This window comes from Nomascus leucogenys, chromosome 12, assembly GCF_006542625.1.
Source record: "Nomascus leucogenys isolate Asia chromosome 12, Asia_NLE_v1, whole genome shotgun sequence".
Lineage (NCBI taxonomy): Eukaryota > Metazoa > Chordata > Mammalia > Primates > Hylobatidae > Nomascus > Nomascus leucogenys.
The window spans coordinates 29,179,243-29,200,074 of NC_044392.1; the positions used below are offsets into that span (position 1 = coordinate 29,179,243).

The 20,832-nt window shown below is 33.8% G+C and overlaps 1 protein-coding gene across 2 annotated transcripts in view; it reads right to left on the reverse strand.

Moving 5' to 3' along the window:
- The window catches only part of SUCO (SUN domain containing ossification factor), a 79,289-nt gene that overhangs the window by 17,865 nt on the left and 40,592 nt on the right, over positions 1-20,832 (reverse strand). For both annotated transcript variants that reach the window (XM_003258889.3, XM_030823966.1), the window contains exons 11-19: positions 19,220-19,325; positions 17,240-17,260; positions 16,980-17,035; positions 16,411-16,502; positions 15,538-15,603; positions 9,603-9,671; positions 8,735-8,825; positions 4,435-5,601; positions 3,293-3,380 (exon numbers count right to left, since the gene is read on the reverse strand). In XM_003258889.3, coding sequence (XP_003258937.2) covers positions 3,293-3,380; positions 4,435-5,601; positions 8,735-8,825; positions 9,603-9,671; positions 15,538-15,603; positions 16,411-16,502; positions 16,980-17,035; positions 17,240-17,260; positions 19,220-19,325 — 1,756 coding nt within the window. The remainder of the gene's footprint in view (positions 1-3,292; positions 3,381-4,434; positions 5,602-8,734; positions 8,826-9,602; positions 9,672-15,537; positions 15,604-16,410; positions 16,503-16,979; positions 17,036-17,239; positions 17,261-19,219; positions 19,326-20,832) is intronic.

The following is a 20,832-nucleotide window of genomic DNA, read 5'->3' on the forward strand; positions in this document are numbered from 1 at the left end:
TCACAATTAAAAGAACTAGAGAAGCAAGAGCAAACCATTCAAAAGCTAGCAGAAGGCAACAAATAACTAAAATCAGAGCAGAACTGAAGGAGACAGAGACACAAAAAACCCTTCAAAAAAAAAAATCAATGAATCCAGGAGCTGGTTTTTTGAAAAGATCAACAAAATTGATAGACCACTAGCAAGACTAATAAAGAAGAAAAGAGAGAAGAATCAAATAGACACAATAAAAAATGATAAAGGGGATATCACCAACAATCCCACATAAATACAAACTATCATCAGAGAATACTATAAACACCTCTACGCAAATAAACTAGAAAATCCAGAAGAAATGGATAAATTCCTGGACACATACACCCTACCAAGACTAAACCAGGAAGAAGTTGAATCCCTGAATAGACCAATAACAGGCTCTGAAATTGAGGCAATAATTAATAGCCTACCAACTAAAAAGAGTCCAGGACCAGACAGATTCACAGACGAATTTTACCAGAGGTACAAAGAGGAGCTGGTACCATTCCTTCTGAAACTATTCCAAACAATAGAAAAAGAGGGAATCCTCCCTAACTCATTTCATGAGGACAGCATCATTCTGATACCAAAGCCTGGCAGAGACACAACAAAAAAAGAGAATTTTAGACCAATATACCTGATGAACATCGATGCAAAAATCCTCAATAAAATACTGGCAAACCGAATCCAGCAGCACATCAAAAAGCTTACCCACCATGATCAAGTTGGCTTCATCCCTGGGATGCAAGGCTGGTTCAACACGTGGAAATCAATGAATGTAATCCATCATATAAACAGAACCAAAGACAAAAATCACATGATTAACTCAACAGATGCAGAAAAGGCCTTTGACAAAATTCAACAGCTCTTCATGCTAAAAATCTCTCAATTAACTAGGTATTGATGGGATGTAGCTCAAAATAATAAGAGCTATCTATGACAAACCCACAGCCAATATCATACTGAATGGGCAAAAACTGGAAGCATTCCCCTTGAAAACTGGCACAAGACAGGGATGCCCTCTCTCACCCCTCCTATTCAACATAGTCCTGGAAGTTCTGGCCAGGGCAATCATGCAGTAGAAAGAAATAAAGGGTATTCAATTAGAAAAAGAGGAAGTCAAATTGTCCCTGTTTGCAGATAACATGACTGTATATTTAGAAAACCCCACTGTCTCAGCCCAAAATCTCCTTAAGCTGATAAGCAACTTCAGCAAAGTCTCAGGATACAAAATCAACATGCAAAAATCACAAGCATTCCTATACACCAGTAACAGACAGAGAGCCAAATCATGAGCAAACCCCCATTCACAACTGCTTCAAAGAGAATAAAATACCTAGGAATCCAACTTACAAGGGATGTGAAGGAACTCTTCAAGAACTACAAACCACTGCTGAACGAAATAAAGGAAGACACAAACAAATGGAAGAACATCCCGTGTTCATGGATAGGAAGAACCAATGTCGTGAAAATGGCCATACTGCTCAAGGTAATTTATAGATTCAATGCCATCCCCATCATGCTACCAATGATTTTCTTCACAGAATTGGAAAAAACTACTTTAAAGTTCATACGGAACCAAAAAAGAGCTCACATTGCCAAGTCAATCCTAAGCAAAAAGAACAAAGCTGGAGGCATCATGCTACCTGACTTCAAACTATATTACAAGGTTACAGTAATCAAAACAGCATGGTAATGGTACCAAAACAGAGATATAGACCAATGGAACAGAACAGAACCCTCAGAAATAATACCACACATCTACAACCATCTGATCTTTGACAAACCTGACAAAAACAATAAATGGGGAAAGGATTCCCTATTTAATAAATGGTGCTGGGAAAACTGGCTAGCCATATGTAGAAAGCTGAAACTGGATCCCTTCTTTACACCTTATACAAAAATTAATTCAAGATGGATTAAAGACTTAAATGTTAGACCTAAAACCATAAAAACTCTAAAAGAAAACCTAGGCAATACCATTCAGGACATAGGCATGGGCAAGGACTTCATGTCTAAAACACCAAAAGCAATGGCAACAAAAGCTAAAATTGACAAATGGGGTCTAATTATACTAAAGAGCTTCTGCACAGCAAAAGAAACTACCATCAGAGTGAACAGGCAACCTACAGAATGGGAGAAAATTTTTGCAATCTACCCATCTGACAAAGGGCTAATATCCAGAATCTATGAAGAACTTAAATTTACAAGAAAAAATCAAACAACCCCATCAAAGAGTAGGTGAAGGATATGAACAGACACTTCTCAAAAGAAGACATTTATGCAGCCAACAGACACATAAGAAAATGCTCATCATCACTGGCCATCAGAGAAATGCAAATCAAAACCACAATGAGATACCATCTCACACCAGTTAGAATGGCCATCATTAAAAAGTCAGGAAACAACAGGTGCTGGAGAGGATGTGGAGAAAGAAGAACACTGTTACATTGCTGGTTGGACTGTAAACTAGTTCAACCATTGTGGAAGTCAGTGTGGCGATTCCTCAGAGATCTAGAACTAGAAATACCATTTGACCCAGCAATCCCATTACTGGGTATATACCCAAAGGATTATAAATCATGCTGCTATAAAGACACATGCACACGTATGTTTATTGTGGCACTGTTCACAATAGCAAAGACTTGGAACCAACCCAAATGTCTAACAATGATAGACTGGATTAAGAAAATGTGGCACATATACACCATGGAATACTATGCAGCCATAAAAAATGATGAGTTCATGTCCTTTGTAGGGACATGGATGAAGCTGGAAACCATCATTCTGAGCAAACTATTGCAAGGACAGAAAACCAAACACTGCATGTTCTCACTCATAGGTGGGAACTGAACAATGAGAATACTTGGACACAGGGTGAGGAACATCACACTCCGGGGCCTGTCGTGGGGTGGGGGGAGGGGGGAGGGATAGCATTAGGAGATATACCTAATATAAATGACTAGTTAATAGGTACAGCAGCAGCACACCAATATGGCACATGTATACATATGTAACAAACCTGCACGTTGTGCACATGTACCCTAGAACTTAAAAGTATAATTAAAAAAAATTAAATAAATCTTTCTCTAGAGACGATAATGATGCTAATAGCTATGTAACTTTCCAAACATGACATCATATTAATATAACAGGCTTAAACACCAGCCAGCAGGGGGATAAAGTGAAACTACAATACTTATCCTTTACCAGTGAGAATCTACAGAATTCAGTCGAAATTTATATAAAAAGTAAATAAGGGATGTAGAAGACCAACCTGCTCCTCTGCTATTCTTGAAGTATTCTGAAGTTTCACAATTGTTTTATTGAAAGCCTTTTGCATTTCTTCCATTTGTTTTCGGTACCTATGGAGTAAGAATTGGTTTAAATCAGCTTTAATTTCTTACTTATTCCACTTAGTAATGGAAACATACTTCTGATTTTGATATATGAGACAAATCTGTTTTTCTTAAAGTGATTCTTATTCAGGCCTATGCAATACAATTCTATTTATCTTCTGCTATGTAAAATTTAGTAATTTCTGTGGTTCCCTTGGGATGCAGATGGAGGTAGGGAAAAGTAAGAGCAGGTATGGGGTAGCTAAGTGGGCATGTCACACATGAACACACACACACACGATTAGCCAATTAATTCTATGTATGGATTAGAAAAATCTCCTACTTCAGATATAAGACTGCCTTGGTGACACCTTACTAGTGGCATTTCAATTTAAGAGATGTAAGAAAAGGTGGTGTTTCAGGAACTCTGGACACTTGTGCCTAGATGTTTGCAAAACGTTGGTAAAGAAGCCCTAAGGACAGACAATGGACACACAAAGGATAAATAAAAGAGTAAACAGGTTTAAAAAGCCAGGCCTGGTGTCTTAATGAATTGGCACTGTCTCTGGCACTTAAAAGCAGAAACTATTACAACTAGAACTAGGATGCTGAGACCTGTTTAAAAGAGAGCAAACTGCAAATGTGCCCAATCATCCAGCTCAGTCCATCCCTGTCTTCACTTATCTAAACTCTTAAGTGATATCTGGTCAAATTCCACTAAAAGCTTTAAGGTCTATATACAACCATATTTTTCCATGAGCCCTCTGGGAATCAAGCAGAAAAAGTGGCTAAAGTTTGGCAACAGAAAAAAGGTGAAAGTGAGTATAGATAATTCAAACTTGTTGCCAGCCTAATAAAAGTGTTTTGTCACTGGAAAGTACTTTTAAAATTAAAAACAAAAAATCAATTCATAAGTCACTGATCAGCATTCAAGTAGCTTTCTTTCTCTCTCTCGCTAAAATTGTGCTTACCTCTATTATATCATGAGATAATTAAATCCTCTCCTGTAATCACAGGTCATACTCTATGCTGCTTAACTCACTGTGTGAAGCTGACTGTGCTAATTAATAATAAAGCTTACCTTTGGCTAAGCTCCTCCAGATAGCGACCACTGAGAGACATGTTAACTTCTAAGGCTTTAATACGATTATTAAGTCTCATAAATACTGACTCCTTTTGGTTTGATCCATGTACAAGATTTCCATTAGCATATCCTAGATCTGTAGAATTTTGCAATTCAGCATAAAAATCTGTAGCTGTCCTCTGTAACCCTCTCAAAAGGGCATCTTCTGGAGACTGTTCTTCTTCTTTTACTTCAGGTAATGAAGAAGAATCCACAACAGAAATCAAAGTTTGCTTTGCTGTGTCAGCTATATTCATTTTGGCTTCCCCATCTTCATTGTCGGGTACAGTGGCTGTATTTATTGGTGGCACTATTGTTTCAGACAGCTTTGTGAAAATTTGCATGGAGTTCACATCTTCTTTTATAATATTATCCATTAACTCATTAACTTTATTTGTTTCATAGGTAATAGATGGTTTCTCTATAGAACTAAAGCTCTCAGATTTTTGTTGTGCTTCATTATCGCTCTCAACAGAACTGTCTTGGGGAATTACTTGTGATGGTATATGTCCTGCCTCATATTCAACAGACTCAGATACTTCTATTTTAGGCAAGGGATTGCTTTCTGGGGTAATATCTAAAAGAAGAGACTGAGAAAGAGTTTGAGAATGGCTTGGTTCAAGCTCAACTGCATCTACAGTGTGATTCACCAAGTCATCTTGGTGCATACTACTACTTAAATCACCCAGAACAACAGTTTCAGCTTCCCTTTCTATATTCTTATTTTCCAATTCTCCACTCAGAGGTTGCAATACTGAAACATCTACTGATTCTGCAGGAAGCAGTAAGGGTGGTTGAGCTGACACAAGATAATCTTTTCCTTTACTCAAAGCAGTTCGGCTGCGTTGCCGATAAAGAGCAACTCTAACTGAACACCATTTATATATGTATTCCGAAAAACTAGAAATACAACAAATTGTGGTCAGTTCACTGCAAAATATTTGTGTCTCTGACTCAAACCAGGGTGATGATTCATCTTCCTGTTCACCGCTGCCCAGAAGGGTCACTGTAGATGGACTTGCCTCCTCTTCCTCCTCTTGAACTAACTGTACAATGGGACTCTCTTTTGGAGTATCTGGTGTTGACGGCTCCATGTCATGTGTGTGTACTTCAGTGGTTACATACCTAGAAATACATATATCATAATTATAAATCACTTACTTAGAAGTCTAAAGTTGAAATATGTTAAAGAAAAATAAATATCTATACAGAAGATAAAAGGTTGGAAATATAGAAGAAATTTAAGTTGTTTTTGGATAAATGTTTCACCTACAAAACATTTTTATTATAAAAACAAATACTGCTCAGAAATGATAACAGAAATACTATGTATCAAGTGACTAGCCAGATGACTCAAACCACCATATTTACCATATCAAACTTGCTTTCTTTTAATCTGTTTAAGAATTGTTTCTAAGTGAATACTTCCATTCACTGAATGTAGTGTTCCTTTCCTCTCATAAATATTCACTGAATCTTTACAAGCTTCACTATCCCTTACACATCAGAAATTAAGCCAACTAAGAGCTAGCTTAATAAGCTAGCTTAAATAAGGTCTAGAGCTAAAACTAGAATCTAGGATTCTTAATATTTATGAGTGCACTTTGTACTTGAATACCCTATTTTCAAAAGGCAGCTAGGTTTCTCAAACATAATTTTTCTAAGAATGATTTGAGGAACTCCAATGCAGCATTACACACACACGCACACACACACCTACACACATAGGATTATCTACTTTAAGGACAAGAAACGTATCTCCCTTCCTAAAATAATTTTGCTATAATCTAGGCTAATCTTCTATTATTAAAAGCCAAATACCTAACCACTTTAATAACAATTCTGGCTTCTGATATGCTAATAGTGCTGCTATTAAACTACTAGTGCCACTATTAATATTCTATCCCATTTTGAGGCTTTGGAGTATGTATGTGGCATACAGGAGAGTGGGGGGATGAAGCTTATGGGGACAGTGTTATAAATTATAATGCTTGTGATTCCTTCCAAGATAAAGACAGTTAATTACTGGGTGTAGCCTTATACATAAAAGGTCCAATATGAAAAAAATATGGTAATTTAAATACCAAAAATAATTATGCTCAAACACACATTTTCCCATTCTGAAAAATTACTAAGCATGCTGGGAAATGTCTTCAAATAAAGACTAATGTCACAATAGCAAAGACAGAAGAAAGTAATAAAATAGTATCTATGAGGTAGACTTTCATTTTGGTAGCAAAACAGTAAATGGACCAAATTAAAACATAATTAGACTACACTTCGGTAAATAAAAAGATATTTATAGCCATATATATTTAGTCTCTAATAATATTCTTACATATTCAGATAATATATTGCTTTTCTACCAAATAATTTATGACAATAAAAACAAGCAATGTCTGAAGAAGGGGAGAAAGAAAAATTAAATTGAATTTGGTAAAAAATACTGAATATAGATGTTATATCCCATCTATACACACTGTAATCAGAAATATACTTTAAAATTTTTTTTCTCAAATTCACATGGCAAAACCTACTAAAACCTAGGAAAAGAAAATAAGTCGGCTTTCCATAACTTTAACAGTGACACCCTACCATGGATTCCTTCATTTTCACATATTTGCTTCAAAAGATTGCTTCAAAAGCATTAAAAAGAATTTAAGACAAACATGAAGAAATACTGAATAAGAAATTATGCAAACATATCTATTAAAAATACGGAAAAATAAAAACTGCTACATTAGCCTGTGACTATAGCTTTCAAGAAATATTCCTATCTACTTGTGCATATATGTGTATGAAAGTGTGTACATATATATAAAAAACCAAATTAGTTTTATTTAGTTTTGAAAAATATGACACAGCCTGTTGTTAACTGAAGAAACCTAGTTACAAAATCAGGAACAGCAATCACAGCTCCACATAATTAGAAACACCAAGAATGTCTCTATCCCCAATAGATTTCTTAGGTCCTTTTAGGAATCAATAACACATATGCTATATTTTCTAATTACCCAATAAATATCTCCAGTAACTTTCAGGATTAACACAGGATAATATAATTTTCTCACTATGCTTTTCAAAGCATCAAAATCTCATTTTTGAAATAGTATAGTTCTCCTGAGTTGCAGTTCAAAGCATACCCACTGCAGGTCTCATTACATACTATCTTTTTTTTTTTTGTTTTGTTTTTTTTTTGAGACGGAGTCTCGCTCTGTCGCCCAGGCTGGAGTGCAGTGGCGCGATCTCGGCTCACTGCAAGCTCCGCCTCCCGGGTTCACGCCATTCTCCTGCCTCAGCCTCTCCGAGTAGCTGGGACTACAGGCGCCCGCCACCACGCCCGGCTAATTTTTTTGTATTTTTAGTAGAGACGGGGTTTCACCGTGGTCTCGATCTCCTGACCTCGTGATCCGCCCGCCTCGGCCTCCCAAAGTGCTGGGATTACAAGTGTGAGCCACCGCGCCCGGCCCATACTATCTTGAACTAAGTGGTTCGTATTCAAATATCTCATACTCTTTAAGTAGAGTTGTTCTAAGATAAAGGACTTGCAAAGTTTTGTAGGGAGTGTATTTAATGAAATATACATAAATTAAGTCTACAATAACTACCTGATTATCCAAATCATTATAAGCTTATTATTTATTATAGGTAAGAAGTAGAGGTACCAACAAAACCACCTCTGGCAGAAAAGACAAAAAATGAGTATATATTATATCTATTACCTATTTAGATACATCCCTGCCCAAAGTGTCCCCACTGCAACCTGGGGAAAGGCCTACATGATTCAGAGAAATGGAACAGTTAAGAGCTTGCTGTGTGGCAAACACATTATTCAAGAACCACTGCTCTAGGTATTTTGGTAGCTTTCTAGGGATACCACAGATCAATGCTTTTAAACTTGAACTTAATAAAAAAAGGTGGGGGGGCTTTAAAATTTGTCCTCAAGCCTATACCTGCAGAGTAAGGTCAATTATTTGCAATATGGAAAAGAGTCACTGTTGTGAATAATGAAAGTAATATATAATACCCCGCCCCCCGCAAAAAAAAGTTTGATCTGAATTATATTCCCAGTATGCATATACACTAATGGGAAAAAGCAACTCAAAGATTTTCTAAGTGGCCACAGAATGCTATCCTATGATTCAGAGCTCTCTATAGGTAATCATTTCACACACAAATCACAAGTTCCTTTTTTTATACTAATATACTTATCTCTCCATTGCAATAAAATTCTATTTAATATCACATTATAACTTACTCAGGAGATGGAACAGGAGTTGAAACAGGAGTTGATTCAGGCATTTTAGGTGCAGCTGTGGCAGTGGCATTCTCAGATATACTTTTATTTCCTATTTTAAGAAAGATGCCCAATGTTGAGTTCAATTTTAAAAGCTGTACCACGAAAATATTTTACTAAAACAAATTTCTTGGAAGAGAAGAAAGCCAAATAGGTTTGCTACTGCAGATTTTTTCTTAAAAAAAATCAAAGTTCTTTTAGGAAGAAATGATCACATAAGATCACAACAAGTAATATATATCGTTTCTCAATTTCTCAGATAATTAAAGCAAGTCAGATGACTATGAATGTTGTGTAACCTTACGTGATTAATATGCCTTCTAGATACTGAAAGAGTTGTTAAAGAGAATGAGAGGAAATAAATGAGTCATTTTAAGTGTTCACTTGGATCTAAGCATTTTTTAAAAAACAAAAAGGCAAGACTGTTTCTTCTTGCCAAAAATATTGTTATTTGCCATTCTCTAAGGAAAAGATGGCTTTCTAAATCAAGTAGCTATTTAACACATAAAAGAATAACATACTTAAAGTACCATTAGGACATCAAAATCTCGGTAAAGAGATAAGGAATAAAATCATTGCTATTAATATTAGAGCTAGGAGAAGTCAAAAGGCAAATTCATAAGTTTTATATAGACAGTATTCTTTTACAAAACAGAACTTGTGAAATTCAAATAAACAATGAATAATAAAGATTGGTAAGTTCCTCTGAATTATTTCTATATTTCTAAATGTAAACAATCAAATTTTCTTAACTCACTACTTGATTTTCCTACATATAAGGACCCCTGGAGTACCAGCTATTTAAAAGACCCATAAAATGATTAGGTACCTTCTGTCAGGTCTTCAGTTTTTGCTCCCAGAATATTAGCAGCAATATTCACCATATTTAGAATGGCATCTGAAACAAAATTCAATCAGAAAAAGTACCAAATACCTAAATATTCTAATATAAATTAATATCAGATAGTCAAAAAATCATTTAGAATGATCTTTTGCATTTTTTGACTGGTTACTTTTGTATTCACCTCACAACTAAAGTCCAATATAGGACACAAATAAATTTTAGCCACAAGTGTAAAGCATGTATCTAAATTTTTATGTTCAAAAGGAGAATGGCGTGAACCCAGGAGGCGGAGCTTGCAGTGAGCCAGATTGCGCCACTGCACTCCAGCCTGGGCGACAGAGCAAGACTCCGTCTCAAAAAAAAAAAAAAAAAAAAAAAAAAAGGAATTTTATATTTAAATATACTTTTCTTTTTGGAGATGGAGTCTTGCTCTGTTGCCCAGGCTGGTGTGCAGTGGTGCAATCTCGGCTCACTGCAACAACCTCTGCCTCCCAGGTTCAAGCAATTCCTCTGCCTCAGCCTCCCGAGTAGCTGGGACTACAGGCACATGCCGCCACATCCAGCTAATTTTTTGTATTTTAGTAGAGACAGGGTTTCACTGTGTTGCCCAGGCTACTCTCGAACTCCTGAGCTCAGGAAATCTGCCCACCGCAGCCTCTCAAAGTGCTAGGATTACAGCCATGAGCCACCGCGCCTGGCCTTAAATATACTTTTCTTGTAAAACTTCCCTAGACACTTTACCAAAACACTGTCTTCAGCATATTATAAATTCAATATAACTCAACATACAGTCTGTACTGGGACAGGAAAAAAAATGTGATAACCAAAATTCTTATTTTACAGAAAAACCTATTTTTCTTTAAAAATTCTCTACAGTTTAAAATTTAAAAAAAGTGTAAAAAAGCAAATGCTTTTACTACATTATGTGATTATCACAGGTAAAAACAAAACAGATTATCCAAAAGAAGCAGAAAATATTTTCAACGATTAGCCTATCATATCTATGGTAATATGGTTAAATTCTAAATTGATATTGCATAGAATCAAAGATGACTTTAAAAAACTCATTGGCCAAAGCAGCAACCTTTTTAAATCATAAAGCATACAAATTCTTCAGTTAACTGGTTGGGGACAGGTATGCGGCAGATTAATGAAAAGTCAAGGTCATAAAACAAAGTGTTGTAAAAAGCAATTTGCATACCTGCTAACCCTGCTTCTCTTTTGAAGGAGGATATTTACATGAAAAAAGTGGTACAAACCTCAATATCTACAGATATATTTATACATGAGCATAAGAAAATATCAGAACTGCATAAAAAATTGGTACTGGGAATAGAAGACCTTCCTTCCAGTAATGTGATGTAATTTCAAGTGAAATTAACTTTCATTCCCAGTCTAACCTTTGAAATTCCACTAAAATTTAATTCTTTGGTATCAGATACTCCTACTATTAAAATACTAAGATCTGGCAGGGGCTACATATTAATCATCATACATTATTTCTGTCTTAATCTCTCTTCCTAAAGCGATCCACAGAGTATTCATCACATTTTCAATGAAAACCAGAGATGTGAAAAGTAGAAAAGGATCTAAGAGAGAAAAATCTACATCAGGAAGGTTGCAAGTAAACCAAAGACTGCTGCCTGGAGCTCATCCTGTAAATACATGCTTTAGGATGGGAGAAAGTAGTAGCATATGTCAAACTGCTTTAAAGTGATAGCTAGGAATCAGCTATAATGTTGATCTTCAAGAAATTATGAGTGTATACGCTGAAAGTCAACAAAGCAGTGGTACTTTGTTTCTAATCATTACTGTAACACACAAAGGCTCGATATTTGCCATTTTAAAATGTTTAAGTAACATTTTTAATATTGCCCTTTGACCTGGCAAACTGATAAACAGAAGTGGCCTTGATTCTTACTTAAGCTAAAGAGATGCTACGGTATGAGATAACAAAAATGGAAACTCCGTATTCCCTCATAAACCAAGATGAAGTCTGGAATGGAAACTGTTATTTCCTCATACACCCTTTATAATGCCAACCAATACTGCAATATTATTTATGATCCCCCACCTACACTGCCACCTACAGTCAAAACTGACTGCTTCACAAAACTCAAATTGTGCCATCAACAGTTTATATACTTTGTGTTTCAAAGTGAGATCTTATATGAGATTTCAAATTTTTTGACATTCATTATTAAATAATTCAAGAAGATAATGTGTTAATCTGTGTAAAGAAAGTAGCTTTACAGTATTATTTCTGAACCTAAATTTTAACACCAGTACCTACAATAAAGAAGATCCTTCTATTTACCCTTTTAAAATATTATTTATTATCATCATTTCAGGAAACTTGGTAACAAAAGCAATATTTAGCAACTTTCTTCTCAGCCCATTTAACCTAAAATAATTTTCCCATGTTTACAGAACATTGCCTAATGTATCTTTTTTGTCTTTTGAGAGAAAGCAGAATTGTGAATATTCTATTCTATTTTCAATTTGTATCCAAACACGTGATAGTTTGATAGTTTGTATACACCATGATTATCTGGCCATTAAAAAACTTTCAGAATAGACTAAAATAACATCTTTGAATATAATTGCCAAACTAGAGATAAAAATCTCTAATTTCTCCTGGATTAGTCAACTTTTAAATTTTTGAATTGGGCAACTTATCCATCCCACCTCATTCCTTTAGGAATAAAATGCTCCTAATATTTGGTCCTAAAGACCAAATATCTCCATATTATTTACTCAGTCTTCAGTGCTCCAATGGCTCTTTTTGATAAAGAAAACAAACATTTGTCCAGGCTGCTGAAGTTGAAGAGTTTATATGATACAACAGAAGATAAACCAACAAAAAAGACTTCCTCCTATCTATACTATCTCTGAAGTGTGCCCGCATTTTCTAGGAAAATGGTCCATTCTAGGATCTACTTTTTTCCACAAAAAATACTTGACTTAAAAAGTAAAAACTACATTTTCTCTTAAACATGCACATGCACCTATCTCCCTTTAGCAGATACGGTGATTTTAACAGAAACAAAAACCACATTATTTAAGAGCAAAGGCAGACCTGCACCAATATCAAAGTAGGCAGAGAGGTCTGGCAAATTCACATGACAAAGAACAAGAAAATCAGAGTGATATGGAGAAATCTTGTTGATGTAAAAGATTTAAATGTTTTAGTTCAAGAATGTAAACAAAAGAATTAGGAAGGCATACACACAAAGCCAAGAATGCTGCTCTAAGATAACAGCTTCTCCCTTTTCAGCAGTTAAGTAAATTATATAATATCAAGAATGTTTAAATATGCAATGTGCATGCTCTTTGACATCCAACTCTCAGCACACACAAAGTATTGTGGTGACATATTTCCTATAACTACTAACTACTTCAGATCAAAAAGAAAAAGGAGTTTCTATTAAGATTAAAGACAAAGAATTCTAGCTTGTGGATACTATGTGCACATTAAAAACAAGAAAAAAACTAGCTTCAAAATGGGCTAATTTCAAGCTAATTTAGAAAGCAGTGATGATTATAGTCAACTCAAGACATTCTTGTGAAAAAGACCAGTTCTTTGAATCAGAACTACTGAAGTTCTGATTCCACTCTATTATTTACTTCTTCAAGTTATACCACCTTGGAGGCTATAGCTAATTCAGTCCCAAACTTCAGAGAAGAGTAAGAAGGACACAGATACAGAAGGCAGCAGTGTTAGGCCAAGTCTATAAAGTTTTATGACAATAAAGTCTTATCACTCAGCTCTTACTACCTCTCTTGTTCTAAAACTTCAGGTGGTGGAGACCATTTTAAATCTCATTTTAGAGACTCAGCTGACATCCTCCCACCCATCTTATCTCACTGTATAAATTATTTCAATACCTAGAACACTGGAAGATAACCTTGCCCTCCCAGAAATCTGTAAAAGGAAAATTAAGTGATATACCTTCAAGGAGAAAGATCCAAACAGAAGTATCTAAACAAGATTCTATGTTTAATTAATTGATATACTGATCAGAGACATGAATACAAACAGGGAAATGTCTTCCCCTGATATATGATTAGGTTTTTGTTTTCTTGTTTTTTTTTTTTGAGACAGAGTCTCACTCTGTCGCCCAGGCTGGAGTGCAGTAGTGCGATCTCAACTCACAGCAACCTCCGCCTCCTGGGTTCAAGCGATTCTCCTGCCTCAGCCTCCGGAGTAGCTGGGATTATAGGCACACGCCACCATGGTTGGCTAATTTTTGTATTTTTAGTAGAGACGGGGTTTCACCATGTTGGCCAGGCTGGTCTCAAACTCCTGACCTCAGGTCATCCGCCTATCTCGGCCTCCCAAAATACTGGGATTACAAGCATGAGCCACTGTGCCTGGCCTATGGTTAGGTTTTAATGGCATCTAGAAGTTAACCACATAGGAAGATATACCAAGAAAATCCAGAATGTCAACACACTTTTCCTTTATCTGAAACTACAATAAGACATTATTTCCTTAAGGTGTCCTCTTTTTTCCAGTACCTACCAGAAGCTAGAGATCTTTTAGTCCGGGGCCATTTTCTGACCCCATAAAATAACGATGCTTCCTCAGAGCTAATTCAACATTACTGAGCTACATAAATGGCAGAATAATGACTACTATGTAACATATAAAATGCAAATTAAGGGAAACAAAAACATTAATATTCAGACAGATATGACATTTCTTTCACTCCTAAAAAATTACATCACATAGCAGTGAATAAGACTTATTTTTATATCAATAACTAGATAGCTAGGAATCCTATTTAAAAGTAATCACTAATATCTAGAAAGTCAGAAGCCTAGCAATAAAGTAAAACAAAATATACTGAACTGATATATAATAAAGTTGAATATTACTTTGTAATCACGGAAGATTTTCCTTCTACAGGTATTTTTAACACTCTTTTTCCCATCCCCTAAAAATTCCACTGAAGTCTATACTCTTCTATGGAGGGGGAAAAAGGCAAGGAAGGCAGGAAGAGAAAGAAAAGAAAGGAAAGAAAGAAAAGGCTAGAAGGAGAGATGAAAGAGGTAATTTTAACTCTATATACTGTGGCTACACAAAATATCAACCTAAGTATTTAGACTACTGGTTGAATAGCTAAAAAACTTACAAAGTCAATGTTCACAGACGGTGGAATTCAAGCAATTCAATTCACTAAGAGCAAAAAGTAACAAGCGCACGCAACTAGTCTTCTATTTTACTAAGATTTGTTTTTATTAAAAATTCGATTAATAATTTTCAAATAAAAAGAAAACTATTTCTAGTTAATTTTACATTTTTCAGAAATAATCAGAAACATCATTGAAATATACCTACACAGAATCTAACCATGAAAAATAAAGTGTCAGTCAGGTAATGGTCTTTCAGTAGTCTCCTTAGTGAGCCTACCACTAGGTTGGGATTCTATTTTGGAATAACAACAAACTAAATCACTAGTATATCTTATTCATTGTTTCTTAGTTTACAAAGAGTATATTATTACTAGTATTCTTATTGGTATTCATTATCATGGTAGGAGCACCCTTTTATATTTTGTAACTAAATGGCAAACTAACCATATCCATAGATTAACTGTGGTATGACTGTTTTAATAATTCTTTCCCCAAGAAAATCCATAGCCCTTTCTTTACTATAAGGAATCTGCCCCAAAATGTGAGCGCCTAATTAGAGTAGAAGAAACACCTTTATTACAATTGCATTTGTCTCTCTCCTCTTTCTTTTCATATATTCTTATCGCATTTCTATAAAAATACTTTTCAAAAGACAGTATCTTTTATTTCAACTCAAAGTTCGACACTGGGAGAATTCTCCTCAACCATACCATGACAAAATGTCCATGTGTGTCAGAATGAAAAAGTAGTAGACCGAATAGAAAATCCTCAAAATACTTACTTGTAGCAGAACCAAGGAGATTTTTTGAGGATTTATCCTCTCCAGTATTATAATCCAGTGGATAATCTGTTTAAAAAGAAAACAAAAGTAATTATGCTGAGATCTAGCTCCAATGATAACATATTTAAAAGCTCAAATTATGTCCTGTCAAAGTCAGCTGACATTTAAAACATTTTATAATAAATATGAATCATATATCTAAAACATGTTCACAAAAAGCATGTAAGATTAAGAAACCATTTAACAAACAAATATAAATCAAGGAAAATAACTGTAATGCTTACCAAAATTTTAACCACATTTATAAGACTTTTTTATTCAAGCTTTCAATATACTTTACCAACTCTTAAGTCAATGTCTTCATTTCACTCTTGAGAAAATTTAGATTGTTCAAACAATAGTTTAAGACGTCTTAAAATAAGGACTTAAAGAGGAAATGGAGAGTGTCATAAAACTTTCCTCTAACTCTTTAGAGTCAAAGGATTTCTCAATGGCTCACAGGAGGCCAAAATGTGCTTGCTCTTAGGCTCATGGGAGATCACAGGCATTAAAGCTCATTTCTACTATTTCAGTATCTTGTGAGTTTAACAGATTTTTGGCCCTGGCATAGGGATATAATCATAATTTATACCATTCATGTTATAGAAGGGAGTTTCAGTTACAAATAAGTGATAGATAAGCTTGGAAAGCAATACAAACACAAAACAATCATATTAGAAAACAGATTTAAGTTGATTAGAGTTAAAAACAACAAAACAAAAGCCTGAAGACAACAGTCATATTGATTTAAGTAATCTATACTCCCCCATTACTATTCGATTTTTAAAAAGTAAAAAACATATACCTAACAGTCATCTGTTTGATGTCACTTACCATAGTCCTCATCAAATAGTTCCTGGCGTTCTGAGTGATACTGGGAATCGGCAATTTCTTCATATTCTTCCACCATGCTAGTGCCAAATACCCTATCAACAACAATTTCATTAAAGACTTCCAAAACAAAACACTTGTTAAGACTAATCTCTTCACAATAAATGACAAACATCAACTTTGGTCATATTTTGAGGGCCACTGGCTTTTGGACTCAAAAATAATGGCTGCTCCTTACATTTAAGTCATCTACTGTTTCAATTAAAATGTAAAACTAATCTATTTAAGGCATTTAAATGGATGAGTTTTTATATCAGTCTAAAATGTTTCTGTGTATTATCATCATAGCAAAATAGCAAGCAAGTTAAAACAAATATACCAAATGAGGTTTATTTTTAAAAGAGGATACTTTGACATTTTTCCAAAATGCATTCAGAAGAAAGTTTTCATAGTTTTTATTTCTATGGTATTAACTCACATAAGAGAAAATTATTTATTCACTTTAAATATATCAAAAATTTTGTGTATCAATTTTTTAAAAAGCACTCAATAAACCTTTTGTTCTACATTACCTTATAAGGCTTAATGGACAAAAGTGCTCCGATCCAAAATGTGATAGCAACTCAACCTAAAGAACAAAAGCACATAAAATGGGAAGCCAGCAGAGAGCATGTAAGATTATCTAACAATATACTCAGTTTTTTCATTATAACATTTCTAAACATTTCTATAAAGTCCTTATTTTCCCCAAAATCAATACTTGTAAAGTTTTTGTAATGCATTAATATGCCATGCTCTGTTATTTAATAGTGCAAAAGAGAAGGTTGCTAACCTTTATGTACTTGATGAACATCTGAAGCAAGAGAAAGGAAAAGAAAAATCAGTTCCAAAGTCTAGACATCATGCAATAAGCAACTTTAAATATTTGTAAATTATGTTGTATAAAGTATAGAAAGTAATGTCATGTGATGGATAACACTGTAGTATTCTTAATTCCTTGCAGAAATAAAAGCAATAATTTAAATTTTTGCCATCACAACCTGAGAGTATAATCTAAATGATTGCAATGAAATAAATTAACTTTAAGGTTATAAATTAACTAATCTACAAGCCATTGCTGTTATTTTATATAGCTGTTAGATGGAAAGCATTCTAAAAGCAATTAATAAACAGTATCTGGAAACAATCTTTAAGTATTACAGACATGTATCAAGTATATATCCATATATGAATTTATATATTGATACATATGCACATATACATATATATTCTACACATATACATATTAACAGTCCATTATGAAATGATATTTATACTTGTATATTATATACAACTTATTTCAGGGAAAGTATCAATTTCTGGTATGCTATGTTATTTCAAGTACAACTTACAGAAGTGGAAGATATATACCAACTGGCCTTTCAAATGTATGCTATTAAAAAGTAGTAGATTTGGGTGCAGTTATTTTAAGATAAGGAACATCCAAGTAAAAAACTTATATAACATTATTACTATAAAATGAAAATCAGAAAGTAATTTTTCTCTGCTTTTCATGAGCTGTAAGTAAATGTTTCTTGCTTTTAGACTAAATGCTACCAAAGAGGGTTTTTTATAAAACTAATATTTAAAATGCTGTATAGTCTCCCACCATAAAAGGAACAAGGTGGAAAGTTTTATAAGGCATTTTTTATGTTTCCAATAAAATATCCTTCCATTATTAACAAACTAGATGGTACAAAGAGTAATTTTCTAAATTATTTCATTTGAGTTGTCTTACTTGCAAAATTAAATACAATTTTATCACCTAGCAAATGATTTTTAACGTTTTTGCCTCTTCAGAGTAAAGAAAGTGTACTGTATAAAAAATTAAGTAATTGTTTCAGTACTCATTTTAAAAGGAATTGAAAACGTTCCTTAATTTTTTTGAATAATTTTGAATTATTAACTGAGAATATCAACTGTATTTTAAAAATAGAATTCAGCATTTTTATACTGAGATTAAGAATACTACAAGTTTACCTATTTATATAAGTCAATTTAAAACATGCTTTAAAAAGAGATGGTAAAATCACAGAAGACAAATTAGGTAGCTATAAGTTCTCACATTTAAAGAAGAAAGGATAGAAATTAGAACTGCTGCCATTCCAAAAATGTCATAATATTAATTCAATAGTACTTCAAGGTATGGCTATAATTTTAAAGAAAAAAAAGGGAAGGAAGGAGTAAGAACTTTCCCTATTTTGTTTAACCCAATTCAAAAGTGATCATTTTACTTGATTAGTTGGTAGAAGCAGCAGTGGAAATACAGAACATCAGTGTTTAAAACTCTATTTTATTTGCAACTGGTACTTGGACACAGAATATTTCATTTGGCTATACAAAGACAAAAGCTGTAACAATGCCAAATAAGTGGACATTAAAGATGAAATGATCTAAGAATCAGAGCCTAATAAGAAATTACACCTGCTTTAAAGACTTCAGTGACCAGCAATGGTTTCAGTTTCAAAATAGAAAGAAATATACTATGAAGATGACATTTTGCATAAAGACTCAAAAAACTTAAATAGTTATGATTTGGAATTTTATCAGGGCCATAAATAACAAAAAACTGGCCTAGGCTTCCAGCAATGCAAAAGGGAATGTAGCAATATTTGACTCATGAAATAATATACCCAAGTAAGAATTATCTATTAAGTGGTATAGTGTAGTCTATTTCTTAACTTTTCTGATTTCTAAAAAGATGAGGTGTATAAAGTGTGAATAACATGTATATTTTCATTATAGAACATAGTCCTCTATGTGTAAACATTACCTTGACATATTTTGCATACATCTGTTCATCTAAAGGGAAACTCTGTACATTCCGCTCATCTCTACCATGAAAAGTACCCAGCTTAATCCACTTATTTGTTGGATATCTAAAAAATATAAGAAATGTTCTTTTTTAAAAATTATAAACCTCATATTGAGAGGTTCTATCATATTTTCAAAATATAATTTTTTTCCTTTCCAGGTGAACACACTGACTTAACAGTTTAATACATAAATACATACATTTAATACATTTTCTTTTCCAACTGAACTGATGGGTTTCTCTTTACCAGGAAAGAATGCCTTGAAAAATCACACCATTAACAAAAAGTAAGACCAGTACCACTTCTTGGGGTTTGGGAAGAGGTTTTATAACAGAAAATCACCAAGAGACTGTCTTGGAAGAAGGTGGCACAGCTCTTCACATACTGACATGTGTGTAATAATGTAAAGTATAAATACAAGTACTGGTGGAAAGAGAATGGGAAGAAAAAACTTTTAAAACCACATCTGAGTTTGACGTATCAGTTCCCCTTTAAAGGAGACTTTAGTATTTAATATAAAAGTCTAACCTTTAAAGGAGACTTTAGTATTTAATACAAAAGTCTGAAACTATTATATCTGTTTACTGAAACATTATAAGAACTCCTCAAAATAATGAGCCCTCTCGCCACATTAAAAAAATACACTTTATCAGAGCTATGTATGTCTATTTGACATACAAGAAAATTGCAGCTGAGAGAAAAAGAAGTGAACTGAGCAAGGGTAGTGGCAGAATAACAGAATTCTCAAAAGGTCTTGAGAACCAATTTCAAAAACTGTATATATGCAATGCTGAGTGTGAGGTGGAGGAAGAAACATCAAGGAAAACCCTTAATGATCAATGACAAAATAACAGTTCCATAAACAAACAGCATCCTACATGGCATATCGTGGACACTCAAAAAGTATTTATGAAATGATTTAACACCTCTGTTGAACAAAAAATAATGTGTACACATTAAAAATGATATGTGTAAAAGACAAAAGAGTATTTCCAGGATGTAAAAGTATGTATTTTTATAGAATTAATAAAATAAGTGCATAGTAAAGACTGGAAGAAATATATTGAAATGCTAATAAGGGCTATCTCTGGTTGACAAAATGCAGTTCTATTCCAAATTCCTCACAACATGTTTATTTCTTTTATAATCACATATGTACAAAAAAAGTTTTAGAATATATTTTAATAAAAATATACTTCATAATATAAAATAAAGCACCTACACATGTATGTTTTTGATAACTTTTAAAAGAAATGTTTAGAAGAAGGACAGCATAATGACTGAAAGTGAGGACTTTGAAGTCAGAGTTGTAGTTCTGAATCTTGGTTCTCAAACTCACAAGTCATGTGACCTGGGCAAGCTACTTAATCTCCCCTTTTCTGTTTCCGCACATTATAAGAGAATAGTATCATATGGTTATGTTTAAAGCATATGAGCTAATGAAGGTAAAAGGTAAGTGATTAACAAAAGCCTACAATACAGTCGTATTATTGTTGTTATTACAAACTGACCTTTAAAAAATAAATGGACTGAAGTCAAAATAGTGACCCACTTTTTTGTTTTTGTTTTT